Source organism: Colossoma macropomum, unplaced genomic scaffold, assembly GCF_904425465.1.
Source record: "Colossoma macropomum unplaced genomic scaffold, Colossoma_macropomum, whole genome shotgun sequence".
NCBI lineage: Eukaryota > Metazoa > Chordata > Actinopteri > Characiformes > Serrasalmidae > Colossoma > Colossoma macropomum.
The window spans coordinates 14,605,175-14,620,369 of NW_023494791.1; the positions used below are offsets into that span (position 1 = coordinate 14,605,175).

Sequence of the window (15,195 nt, forward strand, 5' to 3'; positions counted from 1 at the left end):
TGTGCAGATTAGTTTCCATACATGAACCATGTGAGCAGGGGGAACAGCATGTTTTGAAAAGTCAATGTTTACACACTATATCAAACACTTTTATATAAAATGAGGAACATTCAGGCCCTTTAACACAACTGTGCGACTATCCTCTGCACAACTACAAACATTTATTGTTGTTGCCAAAACAAAACCGCATAGAACCTCTAAAATAGTAATTTTAATTATATAAAATTATATGAATAGCCTTTACTGTTGCTAAATGCTCACACAGCTTTTTTATTCCAATAGCATTTATATGTAATTATATGTAAAAATTAGAGATAAGACAGTTCATTTTAATGATACACTGTAGGATGAAACTCAACAATAATCAAACTGTCAAATTTTAGTAATTCCAACACCCATGTACATTTAATGTTTTTTTTTCACATTGGAAATAAATAGTCTACTGCTACAGTATTCCTGCAAAGCACACACTGTGACAACGCATGTAGCTATAGACTGAAGAGTAAACAATTGTAGATCTGGTGGTAGTTTCATATTATTTAAATTATATTTGATGTTTTCAATGTTCTAAACAAATATGAGGGGTGCGATGAAATTTTATCAGCATAATACCTGTGCTTTTTAAACATTTTAATTGTACTACAGTAATACAATAAAATTAATAATAAATTTGTCATTAATATAATGTAAGGAAATTTCCATGCCCTCTCATCTCTAGAATATATACTAACTGACTGTCTTATAGACTATCCGATATCAGATTACATCCTACTGACTTTTTAATCCTGACAGTTACATAAATTAGTGGGTGCACTTCAACTGTAAGCATAAATTATCAATTACCATTACCAATAAGTTTTTAATAACTCTTTAAGAGCTGAAAGATAAGTACCTAACCACACACCCGATTACTCTACCTCTTTTGTTTCAAACCAGTATCTAATTCTGGGAGTAGCATATGGCAGTTCTCATGTGTGCAGTCTCATAATGCGTATCAGATGTTTCTTAGGGATTCTATCATTTATGAGAGCACTTTGGGAGAAATTCCACAGGACACTTGTCAAGAGGCCATAACAATGTCAACAAAACCCCACTGAGCAGCCCACTACTGGAGCAGAGAACAGGTCAGAAAGCCTACCTTTGAGGTAATAGCCTGAGGCCAGACTGTGCAGCCTCCTCTCTGCTTCATGGCTGTAGGGGAACATGCTTTTCCTTCTCAGCTCTTCCACAGCGCACACTTACATACAGCTTTCATCAGTAATTCCCTCAAACTCACATTACTCAGTGCCAAGGAGAGTTCAACATCAGCAGACTGGACTCCTGCAATACTCCCTCCTCCGGTCCACCCCAAAAAAGGCTAAAGTCTAATCAAATGCAGTACATTAATACATGAGTTTTAACCAAAACCAGAAGCCTCAGCGCTTGATAAAGCTTAGTTCTAGATACTTATTCTTTAGCCGTAACTGAACAGGAAAATATGTTTTACTTAGAGGCGCACTGATGTGGTAACTGTCAGTCGATACCAGTATTTGATGTTTTTAATGTACACATCTGTTCATGATGATGTACATGTAAATACATTTATGTAAACATTTATGTGGAAATTGGGACTAAATCTACTTAGTTTAGCATTACATAGAAAAATAACATTATTCGTCTACGGTTACAAATCCAGTAAAATGAATAAAATGTTTGAAATATCAGCTAATTCTAAACATTTGTCCAACAATTTATAAGCAATTATCCACCAATACTGATACAATTCTGCTGTCATACTGCATCTATTTTGTAATTCATGTCTTGACATAATTATTAATTATAATTAATTTGTTCTTCTATTGGTTAAGCATAACTATTTCAGTTCACTTTAACAGCATCACTTACTTGCCTGTTACAGTATCAGATTAATAGTTTCTGTTATTTTGTTCACATAACATTGAGAAGTTAATTGTATAAATATACCAAAAGGTATTTTAAATGTGTTATTCACTGTTATTTAAAACAAGTTGTAATTGATAATAATTATTTTCCATTTTATTTATGGTGATTTCAGTTCAAATATTTAAACAGAATTGGACAACAAAGTATCTGCATCAGGATTTGCCAATATGAGTTACATTACATATTCATTTTATTCTAACATTCTCTAAGCTACACAGCTGTCTTAACTGTCTTATACTCAATTCATAATTTTGGGTACATGTAAAATTATAATTTTTTTAATGATCTGGAATCTATAGAATTACATAGCACTGCACCATTTTAGAATAATTTCATATTTTGTATCTGCATCAAACCTATTTTGATGTAATAATATGATTCCAGAGTTTCATGCTAATGTACGTATGCTGGCAAATGCTTGTCTTTTTCAATTCTGTTATTTCATGTCCGCGAAATAACAGAACGGCATATCTATTACGCCTCGCTCTTTTACACATCATTACTAACACGGGATTAAATTAGGGTTCTAAATTACATTAGGACCACCCCCTATTAATTAGTACAGTAATGAATGATGAGACCTTGTCTTTGCTTCCAGTATTTGCATAAAGAGAGATAGATTTGCATCAGTATGAGCAGTCCAAGCACGTACTGTTTCAATTAAAAGCAAAATATAGTATGGGAACTGTTATTACACTGAAAACAAGGCATTGTTACCTCTTTCTGTCTCTCTCTCTCTTTCTCTGTCTCTTTATCTGTCTCTGTCTGTCTCTCCTAAGTAGGTTCATTCAGTGATGTTTCTTTGAAGCCCCCCCCTTTCACTCTGCATTTTGACGGCGTTTGATTGCTGAAATATCACATCAAAAACGTGTCAATTAGCATGCTGGCTTTGCGCAGACGATATGAGGCTGTGGGCAGGTGCTAATAACAGTGAAAGCATTTAGTGCTTTTACACCCTGACTGAATATTTCATTATATGCTGCATGTTTCACCACTCACTCTACGGACCCCTGTCACTTCAATCTCTCCTCAGCGCGCTGACTGCTGCTGCGCACCTCTGCCAAGATAGCTACGTCTCACCCACTGTCAGCACAGCCTGACAGTCACCAGCACAATCCTCTGCTCCACGCCACTCCAAGCTAGCAACATGACATTACTGCTGCAGCTAAGGGATCGCGGCTAATGCATTGTGACTTCCCACAATTAGACATGTCTTGTGCCCCATCATAAACTCTGTGTGAACAGTGTTAATTTCGTCAAGAAGCACGCGCCGAGGTGCACTGACGCGCCCGTTCATCGGCTAAGTGTTGTTTCCAATGGAAAAAAACACACAGAGACGGCTTTATTTACATAAAAGAAACAAAATGTTTCAGCAAAAGTTTCGATCCGTTCCTGTTCAGCTGGGTCTCTTTTCTTCCATCAGAGTCCAAAGACACCACTGAGGGCTCAGCGCTTCCACTGAACACTTGTAAAAAAAAGACAAGAGCGCTTCAGCTGAAGATTCCCCCCATAAAAATCCTGTGTAGCTTCTAAATGAAAGCAAGTTTACGCTTTTAATTGGCATGTCCAGAGCAGTGGCCTATATGTGCTTTAGTAGAGCGAAAGAGAGGCAGTTTTAACCAAAGCAGAAGTTGCCCTCCGAGCTGGGCTAGCTGCTTTTCAAACAGTGTTTAGCTATTCTAGCCCATCACTTGGCAGTCACTGGCTCCCCCAATCCCTCTCCAGCACCCTATGAAAGGAGCCTCTTGCTTTGAAAATTTTCTCCATCATGCAAACTGACAAAGGCATGCTTTTCAAAAACCCACAGCCAATCTGTTGATCATTATTTATTTACGACGGCCTGGAGGCGCAGAAGCCTGTAAAAACCCATACTTGATATGGTATACGCAGGCTGTTTTTCCTTCCCTTGCTTGTAGAATAAAGTATCCCTAAGGCTACCTTAAACAATCACATTTCATTGTGCATAAAATGCACCTTTTGAAACCAAAGTATTTAATATATACATGTATATATGGTACACAGACAGTGTGGGCAGCGGCTGGAGACGTCCGCAAGGCTGCGTTCGGTAATTTGATGTTTTGCTGCAGGGCTATGACTTGAAAAGCCTACACCTAGAACAGAGGACCTGTCATCCAGTACCCAAGAGCCAGCTGAACACAGAGGCACCCTAAAGCACAGAAAACTTTGACACCGCTTTGAAGCATTTCAAAACAGGGTAAATAACTCCCAAGAATTATTATCACTCACAGATCAAAGAGGAGATGCATACATTACACTGCAAACAGGGACCTTCAACTCAGCACAGAAAAATTGTTCCACGCTTTAAGTTAAGAACTGAAAACTAAACATCCTTCTAAGCAGGCACATCGTTGGAAGTGTGCCAGGTTTTCCTTCTCTTTCTTTCTGTGCTTCGTTTCCTTTTTTCTTCCCCAGCTTGGTCTTTATAACCAAGGGCATATTGAACATTCTTGCTTGAAAAACGTACTAAAGGGTGAGATCCTCTGTGCATCTGACAGTGTACTGTAAGTAACAGTCTGTGTAACTGCTACTTTTTGGGGGGATTTGTAGGGGGAATCGGGCATGTGTGGTGGGCATGTATGTGGAATAGTCACTGGTGCCTGGATTAGTGAAATTAGATAAGGCTAAAGGCAGTACTTAGATCAGAAGAAGTATTCTATCTATTCCAGTGTATTTTAATCCAATTTGTATAGGACAAAAAAATAAAAATAAAATAAAATAAATAAAATAAATATATATATATATATATATATATATATATATATATATATATACAATATTGATCTCCAAAATAGTAACTACAGGAAAGGCCAAAAACATTCTTTACTTTAATGTAAGTTGATGTAAAGACATTTTATTCCAAGGATTTTGGAGAATTTCTGCTGGTCTGATTATCATGAAATTTTTACACACAGTAAAGGGCAGGTGTTGTGTTCAAATGAAGTAGAAAAAAATGTGAAATAAATGTGAAAAAAATGGAAATACGTTTCCTTGAACAGTGACAATACAAAAAATAACTACTTATTACTAGTTTAGTAAAATCTTAGGTATCCTATATATTCCAGTGTATTTTAAACCAATGTGTTTATGACAAAAACAAATAAATACGTAGACAATAACTATTTGTTACTAGTTCAGTAGAGGCGTATGGTATTCTATACATGCCAGTGTATTCTAAACCAATCTATACTTGACAAAAAAACAAACAAATATGTCAACGATAACTACGACTTATATTTGAGATCCTAAAAAATCAACAGACTAAATTATATGGTAGTGTAACTTTGCGGCGAGTTGCGTTGTCTTCCTTAATCTTTAGTTTTGCGATCTTGCTGGCTAATCTGAAATGGACAACCTTGTCTCTGCATTTTTAAAAGCCTTTGCACATGAGTCTCTGTCTCCTGGCCACATGGGCAGAAAGCAAGCCCTTTTATCAGTCAAAATCAATTAGCAGCATTATAATTCCTCCGGACAGGATAAAAGGAAGGTAATATTTGAATTCATTTTTGATTGCGATGATACATCTCACATATGGCCTTAAGAACCAAAAACACTACTCACTGGGGCTCCTACAATAGATGAAGAGCCTGAGGCTAAGTAACCACGCGGGCGTCTCTGATTGGTTGGCGCTGTCATTAGTGCCACCGCTGTTTAAGAACTACATGTGGACGAGACTGGGGGGGTGACAGCTGAGACTTTAAAGCGAGAGTATTTTTCAAACAGCTTTTCATAGCCTCTTTCATGACAGAAATATTTCAGCTCTATCATTAAGCACTGACAGGCTGACAGCTTAAACGCCTGAGCCTTAGAGGGCTCCTCTCCTCTCCCTCGCTCCCTCGCTCCCACTCTCCCTCTCTCCTTCGCCACTCCTCCTACTCCCACCATCCCACCACCATCCCTCCTGTCTCTCCACCATGCTCACTCTCTCTCACTCTCTCTTTTGCTTTTGAAGGCTGGAGGGGAGCGTCTTGAAATCAATGTCTTACCTCATCATTTTGGGCGAGCAGTTGGGTGAATTTCGCATGCCTCCGTTGCGCTGCTTCTTTTTGGGTGACAGCGTTGATGGATGCTCATCTTCGACTGCAAACACATGCAAAGAGTGTCAGACTGTGGACAGCAGGGATTGTAACGTGTGCTGGAGATGACATATTAAAGAACACAAAAGCCAACACTCAATCAATCACAGCAAAAAGAAGTCAGAGAAGACCTCCAAAAATAGAAAGAGAACACTGTTAGTAGGGACAAAAGGTACATTTCAGGAAAAGCAAGAAAAGTCACTGAGGACACTCATTAAGACTTGAACCTGATTATTATTTAGCCCTTCATTCTGCTCCATTTGTAAAAGTACATTTGAGATTATGTGCATATATATAGGTGTATGTGCATATGCATGTATGGACCTATAGCAGTCTGCATCAGTACTTTAAGACAATTCTCTACATCTTTGACATTGCGTGGAGGACATGAGTTGGAGCAATAACAGAATGGAGAAAAAAGAAAGAAAGCAAAGAAAAAAACGTAATTTGCATCATGTTTTCTAATGGATCACTATATGGCAAAATCAATCCACATCATTGCAGCTCGAAGTGATGAGTGGGGGCTGCTCTATGTACATATCTTCCATGCCATGAGCACTCAACTAGCCCACTGAGCTCACCCATCTCATGCTGAAACACCACTCCAACAGAAAATTACTGAGGGGCTCATGAAAGTCACAAGCACCCCTGCTACTGATCATACCATCCACAAGAGTGGAGATGCCTGAAGGTCAACATCGGCTTCTCACACCCTGAGGCACGTTACAAGCTAAAATAGCAGTAGGATGCATTTCCATAGCACATCTAAAGCTATGACTTACAAAGCTAGACAGCACTCACTGTAATCAATATAACAGTTCCTTTTAGCAATATTTCCACAGTGACCACAGAAATATTATTTAATACATTATGAATACTTACAGTGTTTAACTACTTTGATACCTTTGATTAGTACTTTATACTGAACTGTATCTGATATGCGCTACAGTTGTATGCAAAGGTTTGGACACCCCTGGCCAAATTACATGATTTGTTGATTTTTAAGTGTAAACAAGTTAACAGATGTTCTACAGGAAAACAGCAAAAACATGGCACCTGTGCAAATGCAATGCACAATTCTATGTATTTGCTGAGGTGAACATATTTGGAAAAGTAAAGCATAAAATGTTTTTTTTTTCTTTTGCACAATTTGGTTTTTTCTTTTGCACAATTTGGTTTATTTTTACCCTCAAGTGTTCAATTCAGCAAATAAAAAGTGCATTAAAATGCAAAAATGTATGTTCTCTGAAGAGGATGTGTAGTTATTTTCAAAACCTCAAAAATTCCCAAACCTTTTCATGTTGTCATTTGACCAATTGCACCCAAACTTCTGCATACAACTGTATACAGTGTGTATCTGAGGATGAGAGCAGATTTAAAAGTAGGTCACTGATGTTACTCATATTCAAACCAAAAACCTGCAAAAACACTTCAGTTAGAGTTCAAAATCACAGCAACAGAATTAGTGAAAAATATGCAAACACCGCAAGCAGCGCCACCATAACACGAGCAGCCTACATACTGCTCTCATTTCTCTGTCAACTAATTGAACTAATGAAAAAAGACAAATTAAAAATGCTCTGTCGGGGTATATACCAAATGCCATCGTTTGACATTTGCAACTTCACAATGGCCAGAGCAATATGAAACACTAATCAACTTTCAAAATATCACTCCCTGAAAGTCGGCCACAGCATAGCCCCTTGTTTCCCTATTATGGGTGAGGAGTGAGTGGCCAGGCTAAGCTTGGGCCACACTGCTGCCCTTGCACCTCCAAATTAGGCTGCAGAGATTTACGAGCTACAGCAGTGCCCTTCAGGAAGAGGCTTAACAATGAAATAACTCTACCTGCAGCATGGCCGCTTCAGCAAGTCTCTGCTTGCTCCAAATTACATTAAGGCACTTTTACAACTTCAATCAAAATGGGATCAGTCCGGCAAAGTGCGACTGCTGTTCCAGACCATGGGCATCAATAGCTGCTTCTCTTTCCTCTTATCAATGGTCAAGACAATTTGGCTAGGCACCTGTCCCCACTGGCTTCAGTACAGGATGGGCTGATGCAACTTTTTAAATACGTGAGTTACTCGCAGCACAGCAGCTCTGGAACAGCTCCTTTAGTCCACGTCCTGCCTACACTTCAGAAATCGTTTTGTGTGGAACTTAATCTGGCCACGTCCACTGTACAGTATAGGTTCCAATGTATTCTGTTCCTTCGGACACTCCCGGCAACTCCTGCTACAAAGCATTCTCACACATACGTACAAATACACACGCAGTGCTGGGAGGGCGAGGCCAAGTAGGTTGCAAGCAGGGCTGTCTTTACTAAACATAAACATTAGCAATCAAGTAATCTACCGATTACTTTGACAGTTATTCAAGTAATCAGAGTTAAAAAAAAGGCCAAAAAAATAAAAGTTTACTGAAGTAAACAACTAAAATATTTTAGCTGTATAGCCTTGTACAGATTCTAAGATACTTCACAAGAGAAAGATAGAGAAAATTATACAAAAACATAAAACAATATCTGTTAAAACTGCATTAAAATGTGTCCACAAAGCTCTAGTCCTCATTCCAAAAGAGACTAGTCAAAGAATCTAAAATGCACATTATCAACAAACTGCAAACTGCCAACTAATCACTGCCAATTCACAAAAAAAGCTACATTTTAATCAACGATTTTTTGCTTTGTTTCATTGAGTAACAGAGCTGAACGGAGTAATCGTGACAGCCCTAGTTTGCAAACTGTGTTACATGCATGCAGCCATGCCTGCAGGGTGGAAGGGTGGTGTTTGGGGGTCTGATGCAGGCTGCTAAGGGGCCACCTACAGGGCGTGGGGGAGTGCGTGGAGGACAGTGTGGAGGAGCTGGGGTGGTAGCGGTATTTCCCCGGCAGGCTGCGGGCCCGGTTCAGGCCAGCCAGGCTGAGGCGTCGGCGCGAGGGTGGGACCGGAGGGAGGAGGCTTCCTTTACGGTTATTAACGAGAGGCACAGAGGCCACCACAGAACGCTCCACCACAGGCTGCAGGCTGCTACCCACAGCATTGGGCAGCGCGTTCGGGACAGCCATGCTGTTGGCCACTTTAATTGTGCGATTTTGAAAAGTAGGTTTAACTTCCTCCTTTACTGTCAAACAATGGAAGATAAAAACAATGAGAGGAGTGGTGCTTTTTCCAGCTCACACACAAAAGAAATGCTTGAAAATGATTAGTTTTCTGTATTAGTATATATTCAATATACATGTAGGAATGAATGTTTAACTTAATATATTTTTTGAGCCCTGCAAACTCATGCCATTGTTGCTGTAAGAGCAAAGCAAAATACATTGTATGATTAAAACATTTTATTATCCATTATTAATTGCCATACTGCTTGAGAATCGAACAATAAATATTTAAGTATGAAAATAAAAGTTAATGTGATTGTCCTTTGCTGGACCATTTATTTTCCCCTTTGATTACTATTTAAGCTTGGAGAGCTGAGGTTTTGCGCCATAAAGGCTGCCATCACATTTCTAAATAATTGACGATGACACCTTGGTTTTATTAAATACCACTTAACCACTTGGCATGCACTTAAAGTGAAATGTTCAATATGACATTTGCTTTGCCATTGCTACTAAGCATGAATTAATTAAAAGCACTCTTCCTCCCTCTCACTCGTCCACGTAACAGAACAAAGCACTGCACACTAGACATGATAACAGTCTGAGTGAATCAGCTCAGACAGCAGGTAGGGAATGTACAGTATTTCTACTGCAGAATTAATAATTGCACTAACTTTACATTCTCAATGAACTCAACGGCTGAATTACACACAAAAAGCAGAAAATAGTTCACATACACTGCACTGGTTTAAAACAACAGCCTATGCTTTAAATTACATATCAAATGACATGTTTTGTGTTGATTTTCTAAGTAAAAAATAAGTATATATCCTCCACAGAGAAAACACTTTAATTACTCTTTCTTGCTTAATTTAGCATACTGGGGATACAAACTGAAAAGATAAAATGTGGCCTCTAAAAAAGTTATGGCACATTTTATATTTTATGTTTTATCTTTTTCCAATATGTTAAACTCAGCACATAAAAAGAATCAGTGCACTAAATTTTGCAGAAAAATAGCATATTTAAGTATGTTCATCTGAGAAAATGTGTTCAACAAAACATGTCATTTGACTGAGAGCGTTGCCTGCATACGACTCTATCTGTTTGAAACCTGCAAAAGCTAAAACAACGGTAACCTGATAAAACATTTTAACTCCATGTCTATAAGAGTGAGCAGGGTACAAAGGGCACGTGAAGTGGTTCACACTGGGACTTATCAAACACACTGCCTGCCACCAGAATCCAGAGACTACAACCTAATGGCATCTACGCGAAAGGCAAGAGGTTAACCAATATGTGGTGTAAGTGGAAAAGCAGTTTTCGTCTGCTCCCCAAACCTCGCTCTGAGCAATAAATAGACGGTTATTTCTGCCGTCAGCTGCCGCATAGATTTAAAGGCCGCCACAGATAACTCCTGGATTCATCTGGCCCCTGTCAAACACATGCAGCATTACACGGAGAACATGCGCCATGGCACTTTCACTGTGGATTTACAATAATCCAGACGGCAACTGTCCCTTCCTGAAATGCAAATGCTGTGATGAAGCCTGATTGCAAAGCTCTTATCAAGGCCGTGGAAAATTGTGAAATATGTAACGGTGGCTCAACCAAAATTGTAAAACTTTGTTGATGGCAATATTTTGTATATGTTTAAAATTATTCACACTATTATTATTATTATTATTATTATTATTTTTTTTTAATATTGCTTTGTTTTTACATGCAAATATTAATACAATAATTAATTCAAAGTATTAAAACACATAATCCATAAAATACATTGTGTTACTGAATTTAACTTAACTACTATTTATTAAGCATATTCTTAACAATGAATAACAAATACAATATAATTTTAATAAAATATATATCAATATTTATCATCAACATAAAACTACATTTATAGTGCTACACACTATAATGCAAGGCTCTCCATGTGCTTGGGACAGTGAGAGATTTAGCTAAAATGTATTTGGTTGTAAACAGAGCTGCTTTCTGGCGTCATGTTTTCTCTGGAGTTATAGCGCCATCTGCTGCCCCACTCTGAGCAATACAAACTATTTGCTGCAACCTGAAACATATGCGCTATTTATGAACTTCATAGCGTTACTAGCTCTTAAATCATCTCTCACAAGGACAGAGTGCTCTTTATCCAGCATCTGGATTTCGTGTGGGTTTCCTCCATCAGCACCTGACCTTTCCCCCGCACATGTTTTAAAGTAACAGCAGCAGAGAGCCACTCTGATGCATTTGACTACAGTCCAGCGCTGAAGAACTGTCATCACAGCCTCCTATCAATCTCCAGCCTTCTACAGAGAGCTAAAGATGGCAGCTTTGTAGCGTAATACTTCAGGGGGCAAAATCACATAAACCACAAAAGCATAGCGGACAGGTTACATGAGGAGAGCTAGATGAGTGGAGCAGAGGAGGAAGAATGTGGAAAACAGAGGAGCAGACTTACGTGATCTGACATATCCGTTATACTTATATTTGGCTGAGGAGAGTGCAGAAACAAATGAGAGGTTACGAGGAGGGAGGGACGGAGGGGAAGGAGGGAAGGAGAGAAAGAAAAAGAGAGAGAGAGAATGAGGGTGAGAAACAGTACACAGACAAAGAACACACAGATCAGATGAAAATAAGAGAGATTTAGGTTTAAATGAAACAGCATTTAAACAGAACTGAAAGCAATAAGCAATAACAAAGATGTTGATATTGATGATGATGACGCTTGTGATGATAAAATGAAAATGAAAAAAAAGGGAAAATGAATAGAGTCAAAATGAAAATCGGCCAGCGATGTGTTTCAACAGCAAGCAGCAATTTTTTGGGAATCCACTCCTACACCGAACCCTGCTAAAAACCCTATAAACTGTACTAAGCCTACAGACTGTAAAAAGGACTAGAATTGTATTTAGCTTTACAAACTATGCTGCATACGTTGCAAAAAACGGTCCACACATAAAACTCCATATGCTCTGATTGAAACTTCCCACACAGCAGATCACTCAGAGACCACCTTTTATTTACTTCAATTCCAGTCAAAACAGCCATGACGTACAAGTTATTCAATTTTTAGGAAATATTTCTGAGAAGATACATAAGACACATAAGACAATCTCCATGCTAAGCAAGTAAAAAATCATGGGGAAACAAGATTTTCCTAAAGCTGGGGTTCAGAGTCCAGACCTCACAGAGTCCAGACCTCAACATCACTGAATGAATTTGAGGTTACTTGGATTATAAGAAGCAAAAAATGCAACCAACTTCTAAGAGGTGTGGAAAAATATCCCTGCAGATTTCCTTGAAAAACTGAGAGTAAGTCTCCCAAAAATAATAAAAGCTGTAATAACGGTAAAGGTTAAATACTGTAAATACTAAAAAAACCTGATATTATGTTTAGTTTTTGAGGCTTCTGTGCTATTTTCTGTTACATATATGTTTTCTGCTTTTTTTCCTGACATTGAATGAATAATCAATAGCTTTCCAACTGGAAATTAAATAAACGAAGAGTGGTCTCTGACTTTTGCATAAAACTGTATCTCAAGCTGCTTAATAAAAAGAAGATGTCTGATATGTCTGAAAAGTCATGATCCATGTTTGCACAACATGTTTACACTTGTTTTGACAAAGAGAAACTGATTGTGGATATGAATGATCTAATACAGTCAGCCTCAATTTCTTGCACTAGGTGTATCACCATGTGATGCAGTGAACCACATGACACAACAAGCCAGTCAGGGAAACACCCAATATGGAGCGGACAGCAAGAGTCGATGTGCTGTGATGGGGTCTGAAATTATTTTTCTATCTACGTGCCACTGTGGCAAGTATTAAAAATTTTGTTCTGCCACATCTGAAATCCATCTGGAAAACATTATAAATAAAAGACAGACTCTTAGGCCTCATCATGTGTGGTTCGTAAAGTAAAATCTACTTTGTAAAACTCTTCTGGTACATTATCTAATAATAAAGTCAATGACACACTGCCACATAACCCACAGTGACAAAAATAACAATATGATCACTAGCATTTAAAGTGCTGAGCTCCTAATGCACACATTATCTACACAAACTAGTTTAGCATTGGGTAAAGAGTGGGCAGTTTTGTTAAAGTGGCCTGACACCTTCATGACATTCAATGATCCATATTCAATGCCACAGACAGTAACGTTTGGACTGCTGATTAAGTGGCAGAACAACACTTACAGCCAGTGGGACAGATTTTAGATCTTACTTGCAAATTTTAGCCATATCACAGTGAATTAACATGTAATATGAAAAAATTATCCACCAACTGGGCCGTGATATGACAATTTAACATGCCACAACCCCTAATTTACCCACATTTGGCAGGGGGCAGTCATTAACCCCTTAACACTTCATGCATGCATCAGTTCTTTGCTCTCGTAAGCACATAACTAACATTTTAGAGTCATACCAATCAATACATCTGCATGGTATGGACAGAATACTAGTATTGTGATAACAGTGGCACATATTGCAATTGTAATATACCTTGCAACATAATAAAATACACTGTTCAATGGTTAGATGGGTTTGCATTATTTTGAACACAATAATTTACTTGGGTTACATTATTTACAATTAACAATCATATATTGTGCAAACTTAGTCGTTACTAAATAATACGCTTTTAGATTAATAACTAAACACTAAGCTTGCATTTTAAGGGGTTCATTTCAGACTCTGGCTGTGATGCAGGCAGGAAGTATTGTACACATTCAGTTCTCAGCACCTTCCAGTGCCCTCCACTGTGCCCTACTCTGCTCCGCTGTGCTCTTCTGAGTATCCAGAACCCGCTCTTTCATTAGAGCTGTAGTATACGATGCCGTAAAGGTCACGGCGCAGGCCTAGGGCGGGGCCATGACATGAGTGCTCAAGCAGGGGCCTCGCGCCGGCCCTGGCATCTGTCGCCTGCGATCTAAGGGTGCAGGACGAGCAAGCGGCCGTTCTGGCTAGCATCTGTCCCGGGCAGGCGGAGGGGGGCGGGCGGCCCTTGCTCCTGCCTGGTGGTAAGGAACTGTCAGGGAGAGTTTGCTGACGCACCAGCAGTGCTGGGGAAAATGAAAATGCAAACATAATTTCCATGTCAAGCCGCATAAGGGCCGGCTCGGCTGAGGTCGGCCCTGCAAGGAGCGGACAGGAGAAGCCGCTCTTCAGGGCCGCCCCGCCCAGCCCTGCCCCAGCTTCCCAAATCACCATCTCCCACGCCTGACACCAAGCGAGCCGGCGGGAGGGGAAAAAAAAGAAAAAAAAAGAAATGACATATGCCCCCGAGAGCAGAAAAGAAGCCCCTGACCTCTCCCTGCCGTCTCTTTCTCCAAGACTGGCCACTGTTGTTTACAAAACAGCCATGGCCCAGGCTCCTGTGGTAGCTCTGTTATGTCCAAAACAGGAATTAATGCCCTCTGAGATGTGGAGAGCCTTTTAGACTCCTTAAATCTGCCGTAATGAGAGGATAAGTCTTGGCAGGTAGAGCAGAGGGACCGTAATTGTCATCGTAACTTACAGCAGAAGCGGCTAAGCCACTGGCAGCATGCACGTGCCTCCTGCAGCTCGCACTGTTCACTGGTATCAAACACCTCTTAATGGTGTGCTGAGCTCCGCAGCCGTAATGACGGCTACACCATTCCTGGCTCCTTGTCAAACGCTCTTTGGGTTTCGGCTGCAGCTAACAGCAAAAGAGACGCAGTTGTCTACCTCTCATGCATCTCATTTTCATACTAATAATTCTTTGTCTGGTTCTGGCATGGAAATGCATTAGCATCCAGACGGTTGCACACGTGGAACAATGCAAAGAGCAGCAGGGCAGAGCAGAGGAGGCTCTGAAGATGCAAGGCTGCTTGTCTAGGACAGAGCGCCTTTACTGCCGCGCGTTTCACACATTCTGCAGAATTACTGCATCCAAGGGAACTGTATTTATCTCAGCAATAACTGCGCTCGTATAATGTGGAGGTATAACTCTAGAGCACCATGCTTAGCGTAGGCACACTATGATATATACGCTTCCCAATCCAAGGGGTGCAGAATGGT

The 15,195-nt window shown here is 39.6% G+C and overlaps 1 protein-coding gene across 5 annotated transcripts in view; it reads right to left on the reverse strand.

Moving 5' to 3' along the window:
- kcnma1a (potassium large conductance calcium-activated channel, subfamily M, alpha member 1a) overlaps positions 1-15,195 on the reverse strand; it is a 225,451-nt gene that overhangs the window by 26,520 nt on the left and 183,736 nt on the right. For 3 of the 5 annotated variants that reach the window (XM_036574033.1, XM_036574032.1, XM_036574031.1), the window contains exon 19: positions 5,946-6,039. In XM_036574033.1, the coding sequence (XP_036429926.1) occupies positions 5,946-6,039 (94 nt within the window). Of the gene's footprint in view, positions 1-5,945; positions 6,040-8,861; positions 9,159-11,602; positions 11,636-15,195 lie in introns of all 5 variants that reach the window. The other 2 variants (XM_036574028.1, XM_036574030.1) reach the window with 1 other exon arrangement.